The sequence below is a fragment of the Anopheles funestus genome, chromosome 2RL (genome assembly GCF_943734845.2).
Source record: "Anopheles funestus chromosome 2RL, idAnoFuneDA-416_04, whole genome shotgun sequence".
NCBI lineage: Eukaryota > Metazoa > Arthropoda > Insecta > Diptera > Culicidae > Anopheles > Anopheles funestus.
In genome coordinates this window covers 34,678,133-34,703,988 of record NC_064598.1, presented here as the reverse complement: position 1 = coordinate 34,703,988, position 25,856 = coordinate 34,678,133, and the positions used below count along the sequence as shown (strand labels likewise).

General features: G+C 39.7%; 1 protein-coding gene across 2 annotated transcripts in view; it reads right to left on the bottom strand.

Moving 5' to 3' along the window:
- The window catches only part of LOC125760992 (protein tincar), a 97,603-nt gene that overhangs the window by 19,730 nt on the left and 52,017 nt on the right, over positions 1 to 25,856 (bottom strand). For both annotated transcript variants that reach the window (XM_049421704.1, XM_049421705.1), the window contains exons 5-6: positions 16,543 to 17,513; positions 14,562 to 14,683 (exon numbers count right to left, since the gene is read on the bottom strand). In XM_049421704.1, coding sequence (XP_049277661.1) covers positions 14,562 to 14,683; positions 16,543 to 17,132 — 712 coding nt within the window. In that variant the 5' untranslated portion in view covers positions 17,133 to 17,513. The remainder of the gene's footprint in view (positions 1 to 14,561; positions 14,684 to 16,542; positions 17,514 to 25,856) is intronic.

Sequence of the window (25,856 nt, the reverse complement as noted above, 5' to 3'; positions counted from 1 at the left end):
GTTGGCGGAAGACACAGTGGTAGAATGAGGGCAGGTTTATTATTTTATCAACATTAGAACAGCAGTATGGTATTTTGGGGGAGCGGGAAAAAAACCACAATCCCAAAAACCAAGCGGCATCATTCGTTGGGCGATGCAGTTTCCGGGAGATGGGTCGGAAAAGGGATTCCGATTAGTCGTCAAGTGAGTGGTGCGTTAAAGCGATATGAGCCGGGAATTAGTGTGGCAACCACAATTTATTGTATCGTCCTCGTGAGGCAACAGCCAGTAAATAAGCTTTGTAATGAGAGGTTTATAATCGGTGTGGCGTTTTCACTGATATGAGCATTAAAAAGGATTGTAAAGGGAAAAGCTAAGAGTGTTTTAACGGATCAATGGAGAGCTATTGTTAAGTTAGCTATTTTTTAATTAAACACTAAGGAATATAATAGAATAGTAGCATAAGGCAGACATGTCGAACATATGGCCCGCGAGCCCGATCCGGGAAAGGAATGGAATCGAACATCGATTAATATCTGGCTTGGATTGTGCGGCTTGGAAAATTAAGGAATAATTTGTATTTGTTATGTATGTACTCTTTTTACACGCTCTTGAATCCCTCTTCAAGTTCAAACAGCTTATGAGTTTTATTTCCTCCCACGAATTCTCCACGATTTTCCGCGCAAACAGGTTTGCTCAGCTATCGAGCGTTTTCCATATGTGTTAGAGATGTGCACACTGAGTAAGAGTGAGTGAGTTTAATCTTGCAAAGGAGTTTATGGTTTCAACTCAGCATAAGGAGTTTTAATGACTCTTTTACTCACTCCTTTACGTTTTTACTCAATAACTCTCTGTGCCGACTAATGAGTAACAGTTTAAATCCAAAAAGAGTAACAAAATTCTTACTCACTCTTATTGAGTGAGTAAAAACGCTTAAGAGTGAGTCATTATTTGGCACACAGAAGCACACAGTGAAAAACGACAAGTATTAGTTAAAGGACTTAATGAAAGGAGTTTTAATGATTCTCAAAAGAGTGAGTAAAAGATTCAAATCCTTAGTTTCAACCCATCGAAAAGAGTGAGAATTCTGTACTGTAATATGTGTTCTCTCTACGAATAACCCGTCATACCATATGTGATATCAATTCTGAGAACCGGAATAGGCGCAGCTCGAACGTTTGATTCTGTTCTAGCCCACCAAAGCCCTTTTTCCATGGGTTCCTGGATTTGGATTTTAAGCCTGTCCAGAAACAGTCGTCCAGTCGATAGAATTTCGAACCTTGCTGCAGATGTGGACAATTAACTGAAGGAAAAAGCGAAAAATTGTTGCGGCCTCAATTGCCACTGAAATTGAATTGAAGTAAGTAGTCAGGCAAGCCAAAATGAGTTTGACATCACTGGTAAAAGCAATAGCAATCGTAAAGAGCAATACCGCAGCGCCCTCTCATGGGAAATGTAAGAAGTGTGCGATAGTAGCACACAGCAACATGACTTAAAAGAGCCAATGTTATTAAAACGTATCAAGCGCAATTAGTTGGGGAACATAGCGTATATTGCTTTATTTTCTACGTATCACTGACACAATTTCCGCAAAACACCCAAGACCCAATTACAGTCGGTTTAATTACAAAGCTTTATTGTCGTGTTTTTTGAAGTATAAGTAAAGCAGTAAAACGGAGCAAATCTTGATGGCTTGCAAGCCAATTTTGCTAGCTGACTCATCAAAATGTGCAGGTCAATGTGTTTACGCTTCGATTGCATGTTTTAATTTCTCTTCCCTACCGTCATAAACCCCATCACCGCTGTCAGCGGGTAAACATACGGGATGGCAACGTTTTCCCTTTAATTTTGCCGACAAGTTTGCCATCGCTTGGAGTATCAGAAGTGCACTGTGCAATGTTTATTATTTTTCCATCCAGAAACTGCCCTGTGAAGAGTTAACCAGAAGTGTAAAAAGGATGGATGAGGCATGATACATACAAAAACCCCTTTTTTATGTTCAGTTTTTCCATTTTCCACAGAGTGGATATACAATGCAATGGCTTTCGGCGACATTGCGTCCTTGTGTATGGTTCGCAAAGAGGACATGTCCGTGCTTCTTTGTAAACGAGCCAATGTCTTTTTTCTCATTTGCTCCAGGCGCTACAACGCTATCATGTGTTTTTGTTCAATTTTCGATGTCATCGTTCAATGTGGGTATTGAGTGACCTTAAAGGTTGTTGTGGTGAAAATAGGTAAAAGGAAGCATAATTGCAAGAGAAAGAGAGAGAGAAAAAAACGCATATTTGCGGGGGACTGTTGCTAAGTTCCCAGTGTGCAATGCACCTAAATATTGAGGATATTGAAGAAAGTTCCCTCAGGGGAGCAACCTCAATCGGACCAGAGTTCGAGTACCATAAAAAACTCTCCTCAAAACAACCCCTCTTACGATGTTAACCCCGTATGAGGAAATGGTTATATTGCTAAGATGTGGACACAGTAAGAATAAAACGGCTGTTATAGATGCCCCCTGAAAGATGGCGCATTTCCGTAGGCGATAAGCCAAACGCTGGTTTCTGATAAAGAGGACCGATATAAAGACGGAAACGAAGTTGTTTATTTCCATTCGGTTTATCTAACTGTGTGGCGCGAAGGAATGGGAACACAAACCTTCGAATGTCCAGGAAAAAGGTTCAGGAATAAGTTGAACACGAGATGCTATCCCTTAGTGCACGATAATGCCATCCTTCCTGATGCGCCTGCGGGAGAAATCTTGTTAGTGTTATCCAAAACTTTACGACATTTTCCAAAAATCCAAGAAAGATCCATGAAAGTCCAAAACGAAGGGAGAGCTGAAGAACACCATCCGTTCGTCAGCAGCTGCTGCTGCCAACTGATACTTTCGGGGTTTGCGACTTGCAGGAAGTCAGTGACAACTGCTTTAGCTTCAAACCGATGATGATATTCGTCCGGGAAGGACGCCTAGTTTATGATTGAACATTCTGTAATCATACTTTGAAGAAATGTCTTAAAACTCTCCGGTGGCAATGGCGAGGAGGGAATAACTGTGGAGGTAATTGCGTAGAAGACAATTTAAAACATAGCCGCAAAATGTTTTACTTTCCAACCAAACCTTCCGTGTATCCCTTATTCGAGATTATCCTTCAATGGTTTTGTATCTCCGTAGGAGGTGGATATAAAAGCAAGAGGGATCCAATAACCAAAAGCTTATTTTTGGGGTGCGAAACTTTACGGTGTAAACTTTGTGCAGCGCATTATAATCATACTGTTACTTTTTGCTGCTGGCTTCGTCTTGTCTAGGGTAAAGAATTTACAATCGATCGCTTGTACGCTGATGGAGTGGTTTGAGATAGGAATTTTAATTAGGATATTTTCGAATTGCTCTTTTGTGTTCGTGCTTGTCTTCTGCCCAGTGGGTGAAAACACGTAAATAGCTACAGCTGAGGCATTAAGTTGTATAAGCGTTTAGCTTTCTTGCCTTGCTATGGTTGATAATTGAAGAAGAAGATGATACGATTAATTAAATCGATGTTGAGTGGAAATAAAAAAAGTGAGTTTATTATTATAATAGATAAAATTAATAAGGCGAAGAATTAAGGCATTAAGACATTCTTTAGAAGTTCCATGAAAAAAAGATTAGTTTTTTGGTATTTTTCTAGATCAAAAATACTGTTGATCTTATCACAAGATGTTTTATTTCAAGAAAACAATCCTCAACACAAAATTTCAGCAAGAAACAATCCACAAACCAAAATTCATAACTCTCCTCTCCCACAGTGTATGTGCAGCAGTGCAAATGCAATTTGCATTTAAAGCACCTTATCTTTCATCCACGGAAAGTGAAACACGAATAACATGCTTGCTGCAATGCAAAAGAGCAACATTTTTCCGTTAAAAAAAAATAAACAAAATACCACAATCGGAAAAATGCAGATAAAAAGCTGACATCAAAGCCATTCCTTCACGCGAAAAGGGACGCAATTTTTCACCTTCCTGAATCTTCCCGACCGGTAAACCGCTCCCTATTATAATGTTTTCCACGACAGCAACACATCACCGTTGAAGTCGCGAAGAAAGACGAAATGAAATGAGCTAAAATGTCTGTGGCAAATACAATTATGGCACCGTTAAGGGAAACTGCCATCCAGCCAAGATGCAAGCAGACGCCTGAAGATGTCCCACGAATAAGAAGTTGCTCACCGTGGATTGGGGGACATGGTGGTGTTTGCAAAACTTTTTGCTTTTGTTCGCTTTAGTTTCAGTGCTTTTTATTCATTCAATTTTATGCCATTTATTTTCATTGTATTAAAATCACTTTGTAGTTGTGGTGTCATTTTCCACGTTTAGTCGCTTTCAGTGTATTTATTGCTGGGTGGTGGAAAAAGGTATTGATTTTATGTGTCAATTCAAAAGTTTTTTTTAGATTTCAATGACAATAGAATCACTTGTTTTGATGAAAAAAAAAACAAAACAAAGATTGCACGGTAAGTTAGCAAATTTCAATGAAAGCTATGGAGAGGAAAATCACGAAACGAACGATACAAAACAGAATAATTAATTGTAAGAGAGAACAGAAATTGAAAGGAATAAAGTAGATAAGTAAAGTGAGAAAAAAAGAAAAGAAAAAGAAAAGAGATAATAAGACAGGTAAAAAATATGCAGAATGCTTAGGAAATTATTCAAACACAAAACACAAAGTAAGATGAAAGAAATGAAGTAGCTGTGAAGATGTGGAAAAAGAAAACAAAACAACACTAATAACACCATTACCGGTAAGACATAATCCTCTCGAAAGAAGCGAATGTCTCTTGAATGTGTATATGCAAAGAAAGCGAAGCGAAGTTGGTATTTCAGGACTAGAAGATAGAATCTATTTCCGCTTCCATCCGCAAAAAACGGGAGCTTTGCTCATTGGTTGTTGATTTTATTTTTTTTTATTTTTTCCTCTTCTTCTGATCCCGATGAGATGGACGCATGTTTTGCTTGTTTTTTTGTTATACATGTTTTCCGATTTGCACAATTCCTTCATTTTCTATTTCCGGCCAAAACAAAGACGAAGCGACTAAGCGTGTACGTTCGTTTATAAAATAGGATCATTGCCTTTTATCCTGTTAGCCTTTGATTGGCCGTTAGCTTAACTACGGTGTGAGACTGGTCGGGTGGGATAGTTTGAAATTTTTGCTGGCGCTTTTATCAACTGTACGTTGGATTGTTTTCTACCCGGTGTTTCCGGCGCGAAGAATGGTTAGATTTGAAAGAAAGGTTAGATTTCTGGTTTTTATTTTTTTCATTTTGACAAAATATAAACAACACCAACCAATGGCTACCATGGCCAGGCGTAGGAAGTAGATAGTTTCGTTAGGCGCCATTTGCTTCAGTCTTCAAGGAGTAATCGATTTTCGCCAGTCCGCATTATATCAACGTTTTACATGATGTTGGTGTTATTTGATTAAAATTTGCATACAAAACAAGTTTTTTTTAGTTGAAATGCAAATGAGTTTGTGTATAAAAAATCAATTCTACTGGTTTGTCGCGGCTGGAAGTATTCAATCATTTTTATCACGAGTCTCTTTTAGAATTCTAAGTGTCTGATAAACAAGATTAAATATATTGCCTTCCATGGATGTCATTTAGTTAGTAAAAGACAGTATGAAATAATTCTCTACACCGCTAAAATGGTGGTTTTGTTGGAATCGTAGCGTAATGTTTCAGGAAACAATTTTGTCATCATCGGAGCTCCCTCCTCATGATGCTTGCCCTGCAAAACTCATCGCTTGATTTGACGGCCTTTTCAACGACCGTTTGCTTATTTGATGTTCCAATTTCAAAGGATTGAAATTTGAATAGACCCATTGCACATTACTCATCCACTTGCAAACCGGTACGGGGCTAAAGTTGATGAACGTTCTAAGCCATCTTTTCTGGATGACTAAACACCGGTGCATCGGACACCTCAGGTATCGCCACCGTCAGTCAGACACAGTCAGAAAGGCATCATTAGTTATGCAAATGTGGTCAGCGGGGTGCTACAGTGCTAACCATCCCAAAACGGGACAGTTTGCTGCCGGAGGGCAATTGTTCGGATTTTATCGGTCACCAAGGTGCGATGGGTTTATCTCTGGCTCTGATGGTGGTAACTATCGTACGAATTCTAAAGTACACGAGATTACTGAACCGGGAGAGATTATCCAGCGTTGTGTGTTTGCCACTTAATGCTGAGAAAATGGGATTTATTGGAGCTCTCCTGGTTGGTTTTGTAGGAGAAATGTAAATGACACATAAAGGCGAGCGAGAATGATATAAGGCTTCGCATGGGGGGTGGATTGAAATGTATCCAGGATAAGGGTTTGACGTGAAATATATTAATTTAGTGAGGATTTTACCTTTACTTATGTTAGATTTCTATTCTTTGAGTACAGTTCTAGAAATATGAAGCTGAGACGATAGTTGAATTTGTTTTATATCAATATTTATATTTCCTTACGGATGAGTTCGCCTAAAAGTATGCAATCTGCTAGACAAAATATTACCATTTGTGATAAACCTTTTTTTGTTGAAATTATCTAAAGCAATCGAATCGCATAAAAAATTAAGAAAAAGAAGAATTCTGAAGTTCTAGACAAAAAAAATAAAAATAAAGAGATGTTAATATAATCGAATACACAAAAATACCAAAGCTCACATACTGTTCCATTCACCCGTAAAGGATTGTCCCTTGGGTTTGCGGGAAAATTCAAGCACACGAAATACAAACCTGATCATGTTTGTTTCGTTGAAAGTGCAATTATGGTTCGTTACGCATTCGTCCAACACCCCCTTTGGCAGCTGCAACTGCGTACAGTACTGGCTTGGGTGGCATTTATAATTGAAACCGTTTATCATCGGTTGGTCAATGTTTTGTCGGTGCGTTGCATTCATCCACTTTCTCTCTTGGACGTCGGGTTTTGGGATGTAGTTATAAAAGCGAAAATTATATCCGAGCCTTTTTGGGTTGTAGGCAGCTTGTGGTTTGATTGCCTTTCAAGTCGTCGATTACGTGAAAGTGGCCAGCATTGAATGGAAGGTTCATAAGTGTTTGCTTAAGGCAGCACAAAACGAGCTAACGTTGTTTGATTTATGTTCTTGGTTGAATGAGAATAGAATGAAATGGGCCTTAGGTAAATGCTTTTGACTATACATCGGAAAACACATTTATTTTGGAAGGAAGTTATATTTCGAAATGATTTAAATGTTTATTGAAAAATTCAACAAACAGATGTCGTGCTGTTAAATAATTCCTTAGCCTAATCTCGGGTGAAATACACTGCCATTATTTTATTCTATTTTCCATGTGTATGATTTTCACTGCTGTTCTATTTGCGAAGGTGAATATCGCTTTATTCCAGTTCATCAAATTCATCTGCAAGGTGCGGTTAACATTGAAACACCAAGAAAAGGGATTCGTTATTTCAAGCTTACCCAAAAATCATCCCCAAGAAAACCTCGCTTTTACTCGTCTTCAACCGAAAACCGATGGAAACGGGGCACATCGAAGTGAAAGAAGAAAAATCAATTTAGTGTATATACTTTGCCTCGGTTGAGTTACCTTTACGATTATAAACTTCCCCCAAAAAGTGTCCAAACCTTATCCGGAAATGTAACAGTGAAGAAAGTATCCTTCAACGGTCATACTGTTGGGAGGGATGATGATAAGAAGGGGGCCAAAAGGGTTAAGAAAATTAAGCCCTAATGCCTATATTCGAATGCCCATTACACGCAAACTGACCCCTCGGTTTTTGGGAGAGGTGGGTGGGGGGTGGGACGAATGTTTACAAAACATCCAGCAAGCATCATGTTCGAACTCGCCTTCGCCGATTTGTGAGGTGTTGTGGAGTGAGACGATAGTGAAATTGTACTGTTGACTGAAAAAAATGGAACGAAAAAGGATCCAACACACCCCCTTTGGCAATCACTCACCTCACATCCTTTTATGGGTGAATGAGAAAATATGGATTCAATTTATCAATTTCCCTCGACCGAAACGTTTCTTTTTTCTCTCCTCTGAAAGGGGAGTTTTTTTTTCTGTGTGTCAGTTCGATTAGGCTGATGGTGATTGAGGTGCCTGAAGCAACGAGACGCTAAGTAGATGCAATTGAGTAGAAAAAGGTATTTACATAAAAAAATTATGCAAATATTTTCTATCTAAAAAAAGAAACTTTTTTCCTGTCGAAAGATTCTTCGTTATTATGAAGGATGAAGTCAACATTGTTTGTGATAAGCAACTTAATGGATTATAATGTGACTGATATTGAAAGTGTTTCAGGCTTTGCCGTATCTTAATCATAATACGAAAAATGAGCAAACATATGTACAGTCCTCATGTTACGTCTAGTGTTGTTGGAATAGTTACGGTTTTTGTTGCGTTCATGTAATACTTTCTATCGGAAAAATAAAAACACGTCGGAGGTACGCCCCAAAAGCACCTACAGCAAAATGGTTGGCATTTCCTTATCGCACCGTCAGCTTCCGGTTGGGCACCATCTTGTTGGCAACATAACCAACACACCCAACACATACTCTGCGGACAAGCGTGAAACAGGTATTTACCTTAGGGTTTTGGTGGTTTTTTCGGCATCTCCCCCCTCAAGAAGGACATTCTTTCTAACTTCCGGTAGCTCAATCACGACAAAGAAAGCAGACACACGGTATGAGGATATGTTTATGCGAACAATTTATGTTTCCTTTACGGGTGAAAATTGGTTGCAGTGCAAACTGGAGGAAGGAACGGGAAGAAAAAATACGCTAGTGTTGCTGCTACTACTACACGTCTCGCCCGGTATTTGCATTGCCTCATTTGCATTACGTTTTTTTGGCAAAGTTTTCTCTTCGACCGGTGAAAGATAGTTTCACCAACAAAAACCAAGAACAACTTCGACGATGGCAGGTGAAAACTTTTCTACTCTAGGTTGCATCAACACTGAGGTAATGGAAATGAAGCATTTTTTCTATGCTGGAGAAGGGTGGTGAAGAAAAACTTTACCTTATTTTGGGGCGGTTTTTTGTTTTTGTTTTTGCTAGTGAGATCTTATACCTATGCATTTTTCGGTCGGCTGTTGGAAAGGAGAAGCTTTTTGGCAAACTCATGCAATTATGTTGGTTTCTTATGATGTATTTTTATGAGCCACCTGAGCCTGTTAGATCCGCAACGCGAAGCATAATGGAGTTTTGGTTTTTGGAATGTGTTGGAAGTAAATTGCCCAAAGGAAGGTTGGTTTGATAGTTTTTGCGGGAGGAATAATTAAAATAGCTTTAAATTAAACACTATCCAACAGAGTTGTGCAATAATAGAGCGATGCGTTGGGAAGCAGCATAAATGCATAAAAATGGTAAAAATTATTTAATCAAAAGGAAACCACTTTAAAATAATTTTAGATCACGTTTTCATTCGTAATAAAAACAGGCTTGCAATATGTCAAATAGTATCAAGCGAATCTAATTTGTTTGCGAAATCTGACAGCACTGTCAGGTGTATTAAAAATAGTCGCGAAATCCTCTTTCCCGCTTTCGAGTCGCTTTTCGCTAACAGAGAGCGCATGTGGAAAAATTGCTGCCAAGAACAGAGATTTCAGCCAATCAGTTTCGGTATTGAATTTGAGCTACATTTTTTTTCTCAGTGATCAGCACAAACCGGAAGCAGCATCACGGTGACAGCTGTCGTTCGTTAGTGTTAGTTATTGCGCTTTCTGCCTTTGGCTGTTGCAGCAAAGTAGACAAAATAGTTGATGGAAAAGGTAAAAAAAACACAATTGTGTAGATGTTTGTTGCATCACACCTGTATCAAAACTCCTTAAAATATGTAAATTTTTCTAATATGAAGAAATAGTATAAAATGCTTTGACAGCTTCTGCTCGTAACAGCTTCCATTGATGTGCGTTTGTGTTGAGGCATTTCGATTTAATTAATGACTTTCTCAATTTCTTTACGTCATCTTTTGATCTTAAAGCTTAAATTTACTTATCATTAAAGACCGTTTAAATCGTTCACAAAAGTGTCAATAACCTTTTTTTGGTGAGCTAAATGTCACCAAGCGTTTGTCCTCTGTTTCACTTTCGCCCTCTTCCGATTCACACTCATCCAGTAAAATGTAGCAAATTACAGTTTAAAAGCTATTAATTTACGGCTGTTCGGTTGGTTGCACATTGTAGAAGGAAAATTATCTATTCCCCTCCCTGCACACACCGATATCTATCTCGTATATCGATTTTCTATTCATTCTTTCCTTAACCTCTTTTGGTTCGAGTTCTTTTGCTCCTTGGCGAATTCCCTTTGGAGCTGTGGGATGGAGTGTCTCGTGAGGTAAAAAAAAGGATAGGTTTGTAGAAGGGTGGGGGGAGCTAGGAGAGGGTGGGGCAACGTCTCGGGCAAGTGATGTGTTTTATGAGAAAAGTTTCACCAAGGGCTGATTTCCCCCGGGGGGAACAAACCCTGTCATCCCTAAACCTTTCGAATGAGGCCAATAGGCAAAACTCCAATGGGGAAGGTGTACGTGTACATTGTGGTAAAATGTTAAAGAAATAGAAGAAAAATAAAACACCCAGATAAGGAGAGGAAATGAACAAGGATGATTTACAATTACATTTGAGTTTTTGTATGTGTGTGAGTGTGTGAAAAGTTTGAAAGGAAAAGTGTTATTTCTTGAATGTCAGTTCCTTGTTCCGGTGAATCGTTGAACCTTTCTTGAATGTATTGCAATGTTTTTATTAATATTTATCAAATTGTTTACTGTTAAGGTTTTGTTGTTTATGAGGAAATTATTTTTTTACATTTATTTAAATGAGTTTTTAAGTAACTTTTTAAATATTATTTCCATTTAATATGTTTTTCCGTTCTTCCATACGTGTCCAATAAATCTTTTTCCGTCCATATTCTCACCGGCAGTACATAAAACATTTATTTCGCTTAACATTTCCCAATAAAGTATTCCTTTAAAATTTTTTACCAAAAATTGTACCCGTTTGTAAACAACATGAAAAATCGAAAATTAAATACCCGGTTTTTGGTACCCATGTGCTGATCGACCGTACAAAAAAAAATCAAACCGTAGAAATTGCGCGTTGTAAATCAAAGCCTGACAGCGCGCGTAATAGGCGTACACTGTCATTCGCTTGGCACGACCGGGAGGACACACTCCGGTTTCGAGCACAACTTCCGGCAGTAACATTTACGGCGGACACATTTTTATCAAGCGTGCGCGCGTGAGGGAATGTGACCAGATGGTGCCAATGTTGCCGTAGCTAATGTCAAACGGTGATTGAACGGAGGGATTGGCCACTGCTGTAGCAAGGATCTTTCCTACTTTGCGCACCCTATCCGTATCGGCAGTCAATGGACATGGGTGTGCCCAGGATTTTTTTGTTAGGGTGCTCCAGAATTTGTTGCAGGACAACGCAACGCAAAACTTATTTTTAAATCATGAGGACGATTTTATCCCTTTGCCTACTTTTGGTAGTGTATTTTGTAAGTTCGGAACTCAAAACTTTTCCCTTGCATGGCGGATGTAAAGGTTAAAGAGAGTAGAACTAAATCATGTTGGTGGAGGAAAAGTTTATATCGATGTTGTCGATAAGCGAACATATTTAACATGGGTTTTAGAAGGGATTTTATGCACCAAAGCGTAAAGCATTATAAGGCACTCAAGCCATTTTGTGTCACAGGGAAAAACACGAGGAAAATATGGAGGAAGATAATTATTGTTTTTCCTCTGTCTTCTTATATAAAAATAAATTTAATTGTTACAATTGTTAATATAAGCTATATTTAAGTTTGCTTTATAAACAGAAAAGTTTAAAAATATGACGTATTCGTAAGCACTGGTTTAAAATACATGTTTAGCCACTCTGCTTTCAATGCCATTAGCTTTCAACAGTACAACGATGCGTTGCACTAGTTTTATCCAATTAGGCTCATTTGTAAGTGAAGTAATTTGAACACAAGCCCCACAAGAGTGAGCCAGCCAATGGTTTGCATTAGACTAATTACAATTCATGATAATGTGGCTCACCGTAACCGGTTGAAAAGCAATACGAAACAGGAAATGCAACAAATGGATTAAGCGTGCAATCCGATATGGAACTCCAAAAGAAAAAAAAAATACGTGAAACATAATTTAATATTAACACTTTGACAGCCGCACGCTTTTCATTGTTTACTTCACTGGTCGCCGGCACCGTTTGCGCCGTTCAAAGCACGTCTCGCGGGCTTGGTTTGTTATCATCAGTATCAGTATTATTTATTCTTAAATAATTAACGATTTAAAGCATTACCAGTCCCAGTTACATGAATAAAACTATATTTTTTTTCATCGCATTGAGCCCAAGGTTTGAACCATTTTAAAGAAAAACACAAAAACCCATACTCGCGTCATTACACCACTGTGGTGTGATCGGCTTTCAACCGATGTGTCTACCATCACACCACAGTGGTGTGATCGGCCGTCAAAGTGTTAATGTACAACACGTTCAATATCCTTTAATAAGCATTTTTGTTTGACAGGTTTGAAGCGTAATAATGCGCCTGTTGCTCATGATGCAAGTGTATGATACTCAGCACACAAACAAAAAACACTCAAAATCCAATTATTTGCATTGCGAATGCGATCGGTGTTGTTATGAGAGATGGTTCCCGCGACAAACAAAGCGCTTTTCTGCATTTTCTCCAATCCAATTAATTTCCGCTCATCATTATCATTTAAGCTGAAGGTGTTTTCCTCCCATTTGATGGAAGGAAAAGCTCCACTGGGTAGGAAAATTTAATTATTACAATAATAAAGCATGACAGCGCCGTATCCCATGTATCGTATAATCGGGCTGATGCGGAATCATTGTTGACAACGCGGTTAGGAAAATTACACCTACCATGGCATTTGGTACGCGTAAAGACTTCTTATTAAGATCCTTCCGCTTTTCAGGGGTGGTGTTGGGGGAAAACCCGGATTATGACACCGATACGTAGGCCAAAGTCTGGGAAATGTGGCTTGTAACACGATGAAACCCACGGTATGTGATCCTGGCAAAGCTGACATTTTAAAGCTCTTGGGAAAGTCCTTAAGAAAAGTCGTACGGTAGCACACCGGACGGTTGTGGCTGTGGGTGCAAAACAAATTGGGGAATTATATTTTACACCGGCAAACAAACTAATCGCCCACCAAAAACTGGTACCGGGCACTATCCACTTCCGGGTAGCACTCTCGGTAGAAAAGTGGTTGGATACCGATCAACGGTTACGGTATTTATGTTGCTTGGGTTTTTCGTCCCCGGGAAGGAGAGAGAGCACTCTTGTGCTTAAGAGAATTTCGAAAACCATAACGTTCCTAATATACTCCCCCCCGGGGAGGGTGAAACCCGACCGGAACGGGGACCACCCTTGTATATGCTTCGGGGTAGAGTTTCGGATCCCGTGCGTTCCAACTGCACATTAATTCATTCTTATTTATTGTCATCTTTAATTTCAGTTAGCTTTTCCATTAGCAAAGTTTCGCAGGTGAAATAGTGCTTTCCGCTTCCGGTTGGTGGGCTACCGGTGCAAATAGCGTGAAAGTCGTTAGTCGCTTTAGCTTTAGCGTGCCGGTGAAAACTGAACTCAAGCTAACGAATGGAATGAAGAAGGTTAACCATCTGTGTAGGAGAATGTGGAATTGGCGGATTGTTTATCGACTGAAAGGGAATACACACTCGTGAGATGTTTTAAAACACAACAAAACGCGAAAGAAAGAGAAATATGAAGGCTTAATAAAGTTTTGTGGGGACCCCCAGTGAGCTTTTCTTCGCAGTGGGGAAAAGTATGTGAAATAAGGAATGCGCTTTGTAATATTTTTCATTAAAATAATACTATACTGTACGAGGGAAATAAAAAAAACAGAAATCTATTTCATATAGATATCCTTTATGGGGTTTTTCCTAGGAAAATGTTAACTCCCTCCTTCAATTGTAAAATGCCGGCAATGCGATTCTTTTGAAAATTTTCCTCCTTTTATCCATTTTTTTAAACACACAATAACTATAATCACAAAACGGGTTGCACCGTACCGGGAAGCAACCGCCCTCTATTAACACTTGATCCTATTTCTATTATTGTGGTTTATTTTCATTTTTTTTCTACTTTCCCAGCTACGACGACCTGTAATTGGATTTTCCCGGTATAATTTCCCATTCTCAAGGGCACGGGGCTTAGTGAGCGTCATTCGTTGCGGTTTCGAAAGCTACTTCGGTAGAATGTTTGTAAATGGGCTAGAAATAATGTGCAGCGACACAGCGAAAGCGGCTGTCGTACGCTCCTCTCTTTTTTCCTACAACCGTTTTGTGTAATTTTCTAAGAAAATGGTTGGTATTTTTCAAAATAGGCTGCAAAAAACGAAAATCTGCGCAAAAAGTATTTCGTTCTGGGTGAATTAAACTGTGAATGAAAGGCTTTTCCCCTTTTTGGAAAGAGGAAGAGTTGAGCTACGCTATTTATATCACATGTTTATGGTTTTTCGTTTTGCGTCGTATTGAAAATATTTTTTTTGGGGAAATGTATAAAATGAATTAAGCTTTTGTGTACATTACCTCTTGGCAGGAGCCCATTTTCAATCACTTTTGCCTCGAGCAGCAGCCGAGGTAATAGCAGACAGATTGCCGTGATGATATGTATGAAGGCGGATGTTGGACCACCATGAATCCAAAGAGAGCTGAATGGGAAGAAAAAAAAAAGAAATTAAAATTATAAAAAATATGCACATAGTAAAATTAAGTTTTTTTTATGGAATAAGTTTAAAGTTTAAACATTTCCATATACTTCCATATTTGTTGGTAAATTAATTGTACTTATCTAACGTTCTGGTTTTTTTGTATAAAAAGCTTTCTTACGTCTGTATTTAAATTCTCTCCACCAAGCATGATTTACAGCGCAGCAAGGTTTGCATAATTTCGTACAGAAGCTGCAACTCGTACGCTTCTGCACAAGCTGCGATGCAAATACATGAAGTGACAGAAGCGAAAATGGTGCGATGATGGAGCAAGTCTGTATGTTGGCAACCTGCCTATACGGAGCAGAATGCAAAATAGTACTACTCAAATAGCTCCTGGCAAGCTGAGTGGTATGAATTAAGCAGGTTGTTTCCATTACCAGATGGTTGGTTTATTCAGAAAGAAGCACATGATAGAAGGGCAGCGACATAGAGAGCATCATATATGGTGCAAAGATTAGATTGATAAGGTGAAAATGAGTGATAATATTCGAGCAAACAGTAATAATAAATCTTTTTTTGTGTAGCTGTGATTAGAAATTGAAAACTGAGATGATGTTGGTGTCTGTAGCACGGTGCAAAAAGGTAAATGAAGTTTTTTGAATGATTTTGTTTCACAGACTTTTTTTAGAATTATATTGAGGAGTAAATAATTTCATCTGTTTGTGGCCATTACCTTTAAGAATCCATTTGCTTAAAACCTTACATTTTCGCATTTAGGAGGTTAGGAATAAATAATCAACACAAAGGAGCAGCAGGTTTTCAGAGTTTGCCAGTGAGTTAGCGCCCAAATGTAGACTATCATTTCTCACCGCGTACGTGTGGCTTAGAATTTATAGTTTTGCTTCTGTTTGTGAACGCTAGCTTGTCGACAGCGTTGGTGGCGTTTTGCCAGCATCTGCTACCATTTGTTATTACGCACAGAAGAATCCATTCCATCAGACAGAAAAGATAAACATTTTCGGCGTGGGAAGCAGAATGTACCATTTCTGGCTAAATAGTGGAGTGCGGGATTTCGCACGAATTTCCCAGGCGTTCTCTTAAAGGGAAACATCTTTCCCGCCGCGGTTGACTGCAAATTTGACGTTAGTATTGTGGTGCAGAAGTGAAGCAGGATTATGAAGGAGTCTTGCACGGTGTAGGATTAGTTGATACCGCGAGCATATCTATCGAAACCGGGTTCCCTTACAAAATCTAGTCGATTTTCTTAGGGTTTTTGTTTCTAAACCTTCTGGGGTAACTTCTACAGGGAGTTTAGAGTGTAGGCGAGTCTAGTTTTAATTAAAGTTGGTGCTTGTGTTGCCGAATGCTAGCGTGTCTCATTAGGACCTTCCCGGCTATTCACCGTTATGGAAGAAGCTGTCAAGCGTATCGTGTTATGCAAAAGCTTGCAGTCCGATGATTCATGGAACATCGCAACCGTTCGATAGTGGAGGTAAAAAGGCACGTTGATCACTTTAGGCATCTTTCGTGCACGTACAACACTTGGGAAGCGAATGAGCGAAATCACTAACCGTGGAGGAAGTCATCAAAAGATGCTGATACTGCAGCGTAATGAGAATATAATGAAAATTGTTTTGATTGTGTTTCGTTGGTAGAAACACCGGTCACAATAGAGAACGATGTCTTGCCTTGTTGCACTAATTGTTTAACAAAGCAAATACAAATACAATTAGAAAAGCTTTCGAGGATGGGATCTATTCTCGCGAGTTTTGATGTACATTCATGTGAAAGTTAAATTGTAGCAATTAAGAGGACGCAGCAATAAGTCAGGTTAGGTGTGTTTATGTTTGTAAACTTACCGTAAAGTTCCTTCGAATGCTTCCTCTTCCAGCCCATCATGGCCGGCCGATGCTGAACCATGCCAGAGTTTGGTGCCGGAGGCCAATTTCATACCATCGTTGGCAAGGTTGCCCACGCGAAATAGTGCCGAGGCGAGCAGTAGTGGTAGAAACAGTACAACCAAACCGCAGAACACGATCTGGATGTCAAGCTCGGTCGTAGGTTTCTCATATTTCCAGGTCAGTGCGGACAGCCCAATGTACCGGTGAGTGCCCTGCACGATCAGGTAACCCTGCAGAAGCGTTATCAGTATGCCGTACCAGATGGACCAGAGAGTGTTGAGATGAAGCCGACGGCGTCGATGCTTCCCGGGGTTCATATCAGGCGCGTGTGTTGAACGCCGCAGTGAGCCAGAGTTGGTCACGTACTGTGTGGAGGTGTTGCTCGTCAGCACTACGCTGCTGTGCGATATGCTTGAGTTGAGGCTTTGGCATTGCTTGGACGAAGCAGTCGAGGTGGCGGTGATGTTGAGCAATGATCGGTTCTTCTTGGAAACCATCGTTATATCGCCGCCGTTCTCATACCCCACCAGTGAACCAGTTATTGACATCGTGAGGATGAAGTAGTACACTTAGAACCTGAAGGTTATTGCAGATGTTGCTGCTAAAAGATGAATCTAGTGATGCTGCTGCTAGTATAACTACGCTATGACGCTATTGCTACGGCGCTTCAGAGGATTGTCCTTATGAGTGTGTTGTAATTGCGCAAGTATTTGACAGAACAAAGACGAGAGCCAACAACAAAGTGATTGAGCAGTAGGATGCGGCACAACCGTGCATGTTAGATGCCTTTTGTAGCCGAATGGACGGCCGAACCGTAGGAATGCTCAGGGCTACGTATTCTGGAGCAATCCTTTCGGTGGTTGCCTTCGATATGTAGAGTACATCATTACGTCGTGGCTTGGCGAGACTGCGCGTGAGGGGAATTATTTCTGTGGAAGAAAGAAACCAAAGGGAGAAACATGTTAACGAGGTTGTTTGATAGCGAGGAAGAGTTTGATAACTTCTAGTTCGATAACTCCCAACGTTATTTAAATTGGAAAATGAAGGAGATCTCGATATCTCGTTGCTCTCGGGAACAATTTGTTCTTTCATACTTTTGAGGAATTTTATTAGTGGAAGTATCCTGTGAAACGCTTAAAGTTAGTAGTGATGGGTAAATCCTCAATTTTCCCGTGGTCCCGGAGAGGAGAAATCCGACTCCGAGACATTTCGGAGTATACTTCGGATTAACTACGGCATTATGTTCCAAGAAAAGGAACGGGGAAAGGGAGTGGGGTTACAATCGGAGATTGCTCCGGAGTTAACTCTGGATGCAGTACCGGAGTTTGCTCCGGAATAATCCGGTATCAACGCCCGAGTAATTCGGAGTCAACTCCGGAGTACACTTCGGAGTCAACTCCGGTGTAATGTTCGGAGTTAGTCCGGAATCATTGCGAGAGAATTACTCCGGAGTTAAATCCAGATTAATCCGGAGTAATTGCTTCGGAGTATACTCCGGTTTTCATACGTCGGAGTATATTCTTGAATCCATTCCGGAGTACCCATCACTAAAAATTAGGCTCTTTTTACCATGAACTAACCTGAAGTCTTTCAAGAATGACGTATAACATAACAATCCAAACATGGACCACATCCATCCTTCAATGTACCAGACCAGCATGTGTTCAACTCAGTGACGGTGATTTGTGGCTACATTTATGTAGCCTACTTTATTTTTTCGCTACTGCCCCTAATCGATGTCAATTTGAAAAGAAGGACATAAAAAAGGTGAATGCAAAAAAAAAGAAACTGAAACAATATGTGCTTTTATTTCGTTTGTCGCAAAGGTTTATCGTTGATTGACGAAGGTACGCAAGGCGAAAAAGGCAAGAAAAAGGTCTGCAAATCCGGCCACTACACCGAAACCCATCATTGGTCCAATGAACCCCTCCTTCGAGTCCGTTTGTTATTTGTGGCCGATTGCTATTGTGTCTCGATATCATCTAGGGGTCGAACATCCAAACCGGGCGCCACACAATATGGTCCACTTCATCATGAACCATTAGCCCAGATGTGGTAAAGCTCGAAAGTTTTACTCCACATTTGTCGTTTTCTAAAATGGGAGGTTGTGGAGCAAATGCAAGAAGAAGAAAAAAAATAATTTCACTCAATTACACTCCACCCCGAATGACTTTTTTTTTATTTTTGGAAAGGGTCGACTAAAAATAAGACGAAACCAGGACGAGAGAACTTGCTGTTTTATTGTTTGTTTGTCTCGCCTTGCTTTGTTTGGCCACTCGTAAAACGTAAATTGTGCTGTGACGTTGGGGAAATACAAAACAGAAGAAGCAAAAAAAAAAATCCAACACAAACTCTCTACGTCTCGATGGCAGCAGATTTTCATTCACATCGATCGATCGATTTTTTTTCAAACGTTCGACACTCAAAAAAAGAAGGCGAGAGGAACTTGTCTGGTGGAGCATCCCATATTGGGGATGGGGAGTAAAAAAAGTGGAAAAATTGGTTCACTTTGTGCTACTGTACATATGTCGGTACCGTCTGGCTGGGAGGTAGGAATCGAGCAGGAAGAAAATGGTGGCAAAAATAAAATCAACAATGACCAAAAACTGCTTGCCCCTCGGACCCGCGTGGAAATGGTGATAGATTTTTTTTGCGTGTGTTTGAGATGGATGCAAAAAAAATGCTTCGTGATGATAATGCTTACAGCGTGGAGAGAAAAAGCACCATCCAACGAGAGCTTTGCATACGATATTTGAGATTTTTTTTTCTTCTGTTGGTCCTGTTAGATGATTTTTATGGTAAATGTTCATGACGATGATGATGATTGTGTTGAAGAAGATGTTCTTCAACATGCACCTCAGCATCGTTTTTTTTCATCCAAGCGACACGACTCGTTTGGAGGAGTTTGAAGCAGAATAAAAAACACTTCTGCATCGCTTTATGTTGCTTGGAAATTTTCGCGTTTTTTTCCTCTTCCAACTGAACCAAAATGTTTATTTACATAATTCGATGTCGAGGACAAAAGTTTTTCTCTCGCTTTAAAAAAAATATATCATAACATCGGTTACATGCGCAGGTCAAATACAGGTGGCCACCGTACCAAAAGCACCTGGTGGAAAGCGATGGAAAATATATATTATTTTTCCTTTGGTGTGCTAAGTTGTTTTTTTGTGCATTCACGTTTCGCAAACGAGCAAACAATTCAAATGAAACGAGTGTAGCGATAAGCAATAAAGCTTTAGGAACTTATTAAAAATACCGACAATAGCTTCGTCTGCTCGTCGTTTTGCCTAGGAGTGGAGCACCTACACTTTAGAATGCATTTGCGCGATGCAATCTTCTTTGATTGCATTCAGCTCGTTAGAGGACGCACATAAAAGCATCGTTGATGGCGATGATTTACGGAAAATGGGAAAAGCTAAATCATGATTCAATAATGCACTAAACGTTAGGAGATGTTTTACGGCCGGAAAATAAAAATGAATAAAACGGAAATTGGAAAGAACAGTTCTGTACAGGTATTTTTGAGATTCGATTTAGCTTGCGTTACAGTTCTGGAAAATAAATATTTGATGATTAAAATGAAATGAAGCTAAATAATACACTTTAAACATCGGGAAACGTTTTGAGTAACAGTGAATTGAGAAATAATTTATCTATATGCATATAAACTTTTTTTCAAAATATCCTGCCCAACGCCGCTCAAGTGGTTTCCACTCTCAAGAATCCATTTCGAAATTGCTCCGCATTCTTAGAACTGCATCGTTGCATTTCGAGCTAAAATGGTACCCACTTGTTGACGGATTCTCCATGCACAGAGCATAAAACTTTCTTCACCAGTACAACTTCCAGTGGACGAACTTGCCTCACTCGGTACGGTGCGACACGATGAGATTGATGGTCCATCCTTCTGTCCGCCAGGCTGGTAATGGCAGCTGGTTCTGGTCTAACGCCTTTCGGCAAGAGAACTTTAGCGACCTACTTTTTTACCAAATTGCCCGCTCGACAACTCGTAACGGATATGCATTTTCTCGTAATGGTTTGAGAGGTAATGGAGGCACATTTTCCAACTTCTCGCCACTTCTCGTCTGGTAAAATTCTCGAAAAAAGAAGTTAATAAAAAAAACATCAGAGCACCACTTGAGAGAAACTGTGCCACGATAAAGACCAGGGAGACGGGTCGTTGCTGCAAGGCACGGTTGGGAAACATAATCTGGACGAAAGTTTTTCGTTCTACTAATGAAAACATTAACTGCACCGTACGCCACTCTAAAGTTGCCTAAACGTTTTCCCGGGAAAATGTTTAGCAACAACATGGTTGGCAACATTATTACAACAGTCTAGCAGAACTATCGCTTGGTAGAGCAGTTTGTACTCGTTATCGTTTGTGAATGCAAAAAAATTTGCATAAGCGAAGAGTCAGTCTATAATTTCCCGGAAATGTTCAGAGAGTTCTGTGTCCAGCCATAGAGCACTAATTAATAATCGATAGCAATTAGATGTCCATTTTAAGCACTCTGTTCTGACAGAGAAACAAAAAAAAGTGGCAACACTCTGGATTAAATAAGCCAATCAATTATCATTAATGTCCGGAAATCATCTACAAATGAAATTTCTTTGCAAACAGGACACGATCAAATACCCAACTCGTTCAGTGTTGATGGGAAATTGATGGTTTCCTCATTGAAGGAGGAAAGGCTGTAAATCGTATTGAGTGACAAGATGAGATTAAATGTTGATGCTTTTTTAAAAGATTATCATAACCTTTTGATTGAACGATAAAAAAGTGTGTTGACGGTGTAGTGAAACTGGGAAAGGTAAGCAACAAAGAAATATTGCCCGGTACACAACGAAATCCAGCTGTCAAATTTAATTAACGCATTGTAAAGATATTCGTTAAACCCCAGGTTAGGCCAAGCGAAACCAACCGAACGATATATTGATATCTTGATTCGTTCTCATTAAGGAAATGTTTTTAAAAAATAACCAGCTTAACCAGTCAGCGGAGTGAAAATAGCATAAACTTTAACCAGTTCGTTCCATTTCGTTGGACCGTGATTGATGAGACTGGCGCGTAATTTGATACTCGTAATTGACCGCAGAGCCATCCGTCCGTTCTCCATCTGCCACCCGGCCGACGGGCGCCTGTCATGTTGCTTGGGCCGTAATAATTTCATTAACCATTCGTGTTGGCCTACCGAGCCTTCCGGGTTTGTGGCCGTGTAGGTCGGTTTCATTGTATGGGTGGTACGCCATTTTCCATTTCCTGGTTCCAACCAGTTTGTCGCTTGCGTCCTTTCGTGGAAGTGAAAAATTGCAACCGGAAGGCGACGGAGCAATATAAATTGTTTCAGCAAATAAAAACCCATGGACCCATGGATGGGTGAGAGGAGAGGTCGGTGATAAAGAGGGGGAAATAATTTTTAATAAAATTATCCTCCCCATTCCAGTGTGTTTTTACTGGCGAATGAATGAAGTTACCAGGATCAAGTTCATTCCTTAACTAACTGGTGGGCTTATGGAGGATTGGGCGGGATGGAATATTCGACGATCAGGCTGCAGACTGGTAGGCAACCTGATGCTGACCGCAGAAAAGGTGGCAGTTTCCCAAAATTAATTACAGCATAATGCAGTCGATAATCCTATTAGCAAGTGTCGTAATGAAGTTACATCTAGACGCAATGGAGCAATGGGCTTGATCAAAGGGGCAACAGAAGGCACACGATTGATTACTGTGTATTCGTTATAGTTTTTCAATGGTAGTTTTAAATAAAATAACATAATTTTAACGGCTTCCCACCACAAGCCAAAATATTTCCGCCTAAATGTAGGCAATATGCATAACAAAAGCTTCTAAAGCGTTGATTAGATCGATCGAGGTACAAGAAGGAATGATTTAAAATTTACGTTTTCATGTATTCACTGTCGGGTTTTTTAAAGTTGTACCCATTATACCAGAAGGTACACCTTCCATACAACGGTAATAAATAAGAACATAAACATTCGCACCATTGAAGGTTTTATAATGCTTGGTGTGGTGGAAGATAAAATTCTTCAATTCAATTATGGAGAGCACAATTTTCCATCCTGCCAAACCTCATAGCCACTTCCTCATTACACCTTCCTACGGGAGTAAATCTCATTATGGTGCTTCATGTTTCTTCTGCTAGGAAAAAAAAATCAATAGTACAAAAAACCATACACCAAACAACAACGCAACACAAAACTGGCAAAATCATCGAAAACCTACAATTACATTGCGGACAATGCCATACTGAACAGGGCATGCCTCTCTACCTGGGCCGTATGCGAAACTTCTTCGGCCGTTGAAGCAAGAGCGACGAATGGTTCGTAAAGGAAGGAAAAATAAACACACAACAGAACGGTGGCCTGGGTTGGTGTTTATTTTTTATGATGCTATAATCTCGCCGAAATGGGCACTTACTGTCTTTTGGGCCGGTGTAGGTGTACGGGAGTTGTAGGATTTTATGTTTTATTTATGTTTTGTTTTTTGCCCCACTTACAGTGTTGATGGAGTCTTTGGTAGAAGTCTCTCACCCTGCCGGTTTGATCCTGATAACGGGCAGTGTTGAGCTTGGCATCGGCAAGTGTAATAGAACGATCAAGTACTGGTGCTGATGTTGTTTGATTTTGACCCACAGTACCACCAACGAATACCCCCCGAAAACGGCATCCAAAACGGCCTCTCACCTTGTAAAGGTATACGCAAGGCGCTCCACTGACCTGGAAAAATCCCTGTCCGTTGAGGTGTTTTTGATTAGACAAAGGTATTTTCGTTTGCATTAAAAATTTAACGGTGTGAAGCGAAACAAAACAGTCACCAAATGTCACAATTTTTTTACTTTTTTGTACGTTTTGTTAAAGCAAAAAAAAAGTTAGGAGCAATTTGGGAGTAATACGGCGAGAAGAATACACTGTTTTGGTGGTTTTTATGTTTTGGAATTTGAACGTAGGAATTCTAATGAAGTATGAAGGTGTCGTCTGGTGCAATATTATTTTCTCAATTATCTTTAATATGAAGCGTGTGTGATAAATAATAATTAGTACATCATTAATATAGAGATAGTGCTTTCGGTTCGTGTTTTCAACTTCCATATTCCGTATTAAAACTTGATTAATGCTTTACTTTTTGCATATCTTTAGGCGGAAATATTAAACTAACAATCATAAAAAAATCATAGCAAAAATTAAAAAAAAGACAATTATTTTCTACAATCAATTTGTGATTGTGGCATTGTCTATTGTGTTCGTGTACGTGTTGCATGCAGCTTCACAAACATTTGCTGAAACATATCACGTAACGTTAAGCTCCACATCGTGCATAAGCAGCGGCAAATGGAGAAAGGAAACGACCACTATTCTCTTAATCCATCCTGTTGTTTGCAATCCCCCGGTTTGAATCATTCAGACTACACTCACTACTAGTGACAAAAATTCCGCCAGCTTTGTAACGTTGATTGGTGCGTTTGTTTACATTCGTTCCCTCAATTGCATCATCATACTGGCGTTTTGTTTATCTTCCGGGCGAGAATGTTCTTGTGGCGCTAGCCATAAAGTCCTGCGAGACCGATTTGCTGACGAAACAAACACGCTGCCCCGGGGAACAAGGGAAAATAAATTAAGCAAAGCATTCCCGTTCGTACCAGACACATGAACCGTCAATCGCGTTTGTCTGGAAAAAGGGAACAAACCCTCTGAAAGTTTGTGGTTGTAATGGAAGGGAGTACTGATGTCTCGCCTTTTGTCTTTAGTGGGGGATGAAAAATAAATATGTGACGGAATGTTTGGGTTTGGTTCGATGATTTTCACGAGGCTCTATGTACGACCAGCTGTTGTCGTTGTCGTTCATCATCCCGAACGGACAATGGAAACATTGCGTGAAGGTTATGGAGTTCGGTTTCCTCTGAGCAAGAAACATTGAACTACGCGCAACTACGGACCATTAAAACTCGCTTCCAATGACAATCACGCTCAGTCCAGGGGGGAAACCACGCTTTCGTCGCCTTTTCGTACATATGTCGAAAGCTTCCCATCAGTCATGGGCAACTAATCCCGCATCGTGAAGAAAAGAAAAAGGGAGCAACATATCCATTACTATCATAATCTACATCATCATCAAACGCTATCATCATCCTTATCATCATCAGCCTTGTGCTTATCGTCTTACACCCTTATATCTTGTGTATGGTTTCATCCTTGCGGAAAGTGCACGGACCAGAACGGATGGTGTTTGATTCGTTTTCCATTTCTTCACAACATAACGAAAATAACATCCACGAAGCAGGGATAAAAAAATATCAGGTTATACCGAATGATAGCGCTATCTTTTCTTCCCTTCAAGGAAGAAAATGTGGACCCTTCTTGTGATGTACGCGTCTTTTTGAGTAAACGATACACGTTTGTTGTAGGGAAAGCACTACAAATACGGAACGGAACACTCTTGTTTAGAAGGGGTTTTTTTTTGGAGTTATGAGTTTGACAGACAAATTTCAAGCATGAGGAAATATTATTTCCAAAGCCGAGATTTTGAAGAGATTTTGAGTTTTCAAAAAAACTAAATAAATATTGCTTCATAACTTCGAAGCAAAGGTTTCGATGGTTTTTAACATGCGCTTAAACACACATTTAAACAACACCCGATGGTATGTTGAGGAAATTTGTGTTTCATGTAAATAAATTGCTTTACAAATGTGGCTTCCATGAAATAAAACATTAAAAATTCGTTTTTATTTTGATTTATCCAGCGTAGGTTCGTAGAATAAATATTTTTCAATCTCGTATTTAGATTTTCCAAGAAAATCTTTGGAATACCACCGAAGGATGTGTTTGCTAAAAAATGAAGAAAAAAAATTTATCCCTCCTGAGGCTTCCCCTTTCGCAGGAAAAGGTCATATTTCATGCCAGTTTGTGTTGGAATAGATGTTTCACGTGGATTTGAAAAGTATTTTTGGTTGTGTGTGAGGAGAGGATGATAAAACGCCACGAGTAACACATTTAGGCACCCGAGGGGGGCGGGGAACGATTGAAAATGTTGCCATCGATTTTCGTGCAGCCATTTCTGGTTCGCTTTGAACCTGCAAAGGCATCTGCATGATATGGGGAAGGTCTTTATTGGAAAAGAAAATGCTCCTTGCAGGGGATGATGGTAACGTTAGGAATGATGAGAAAAGATTTTCCATGCTTTTTTTCTATCCCAAAAAGCCATCCCTTCGATTCGGTGAACTATTGCGAAAGAAAAAAAAAGAAAAATC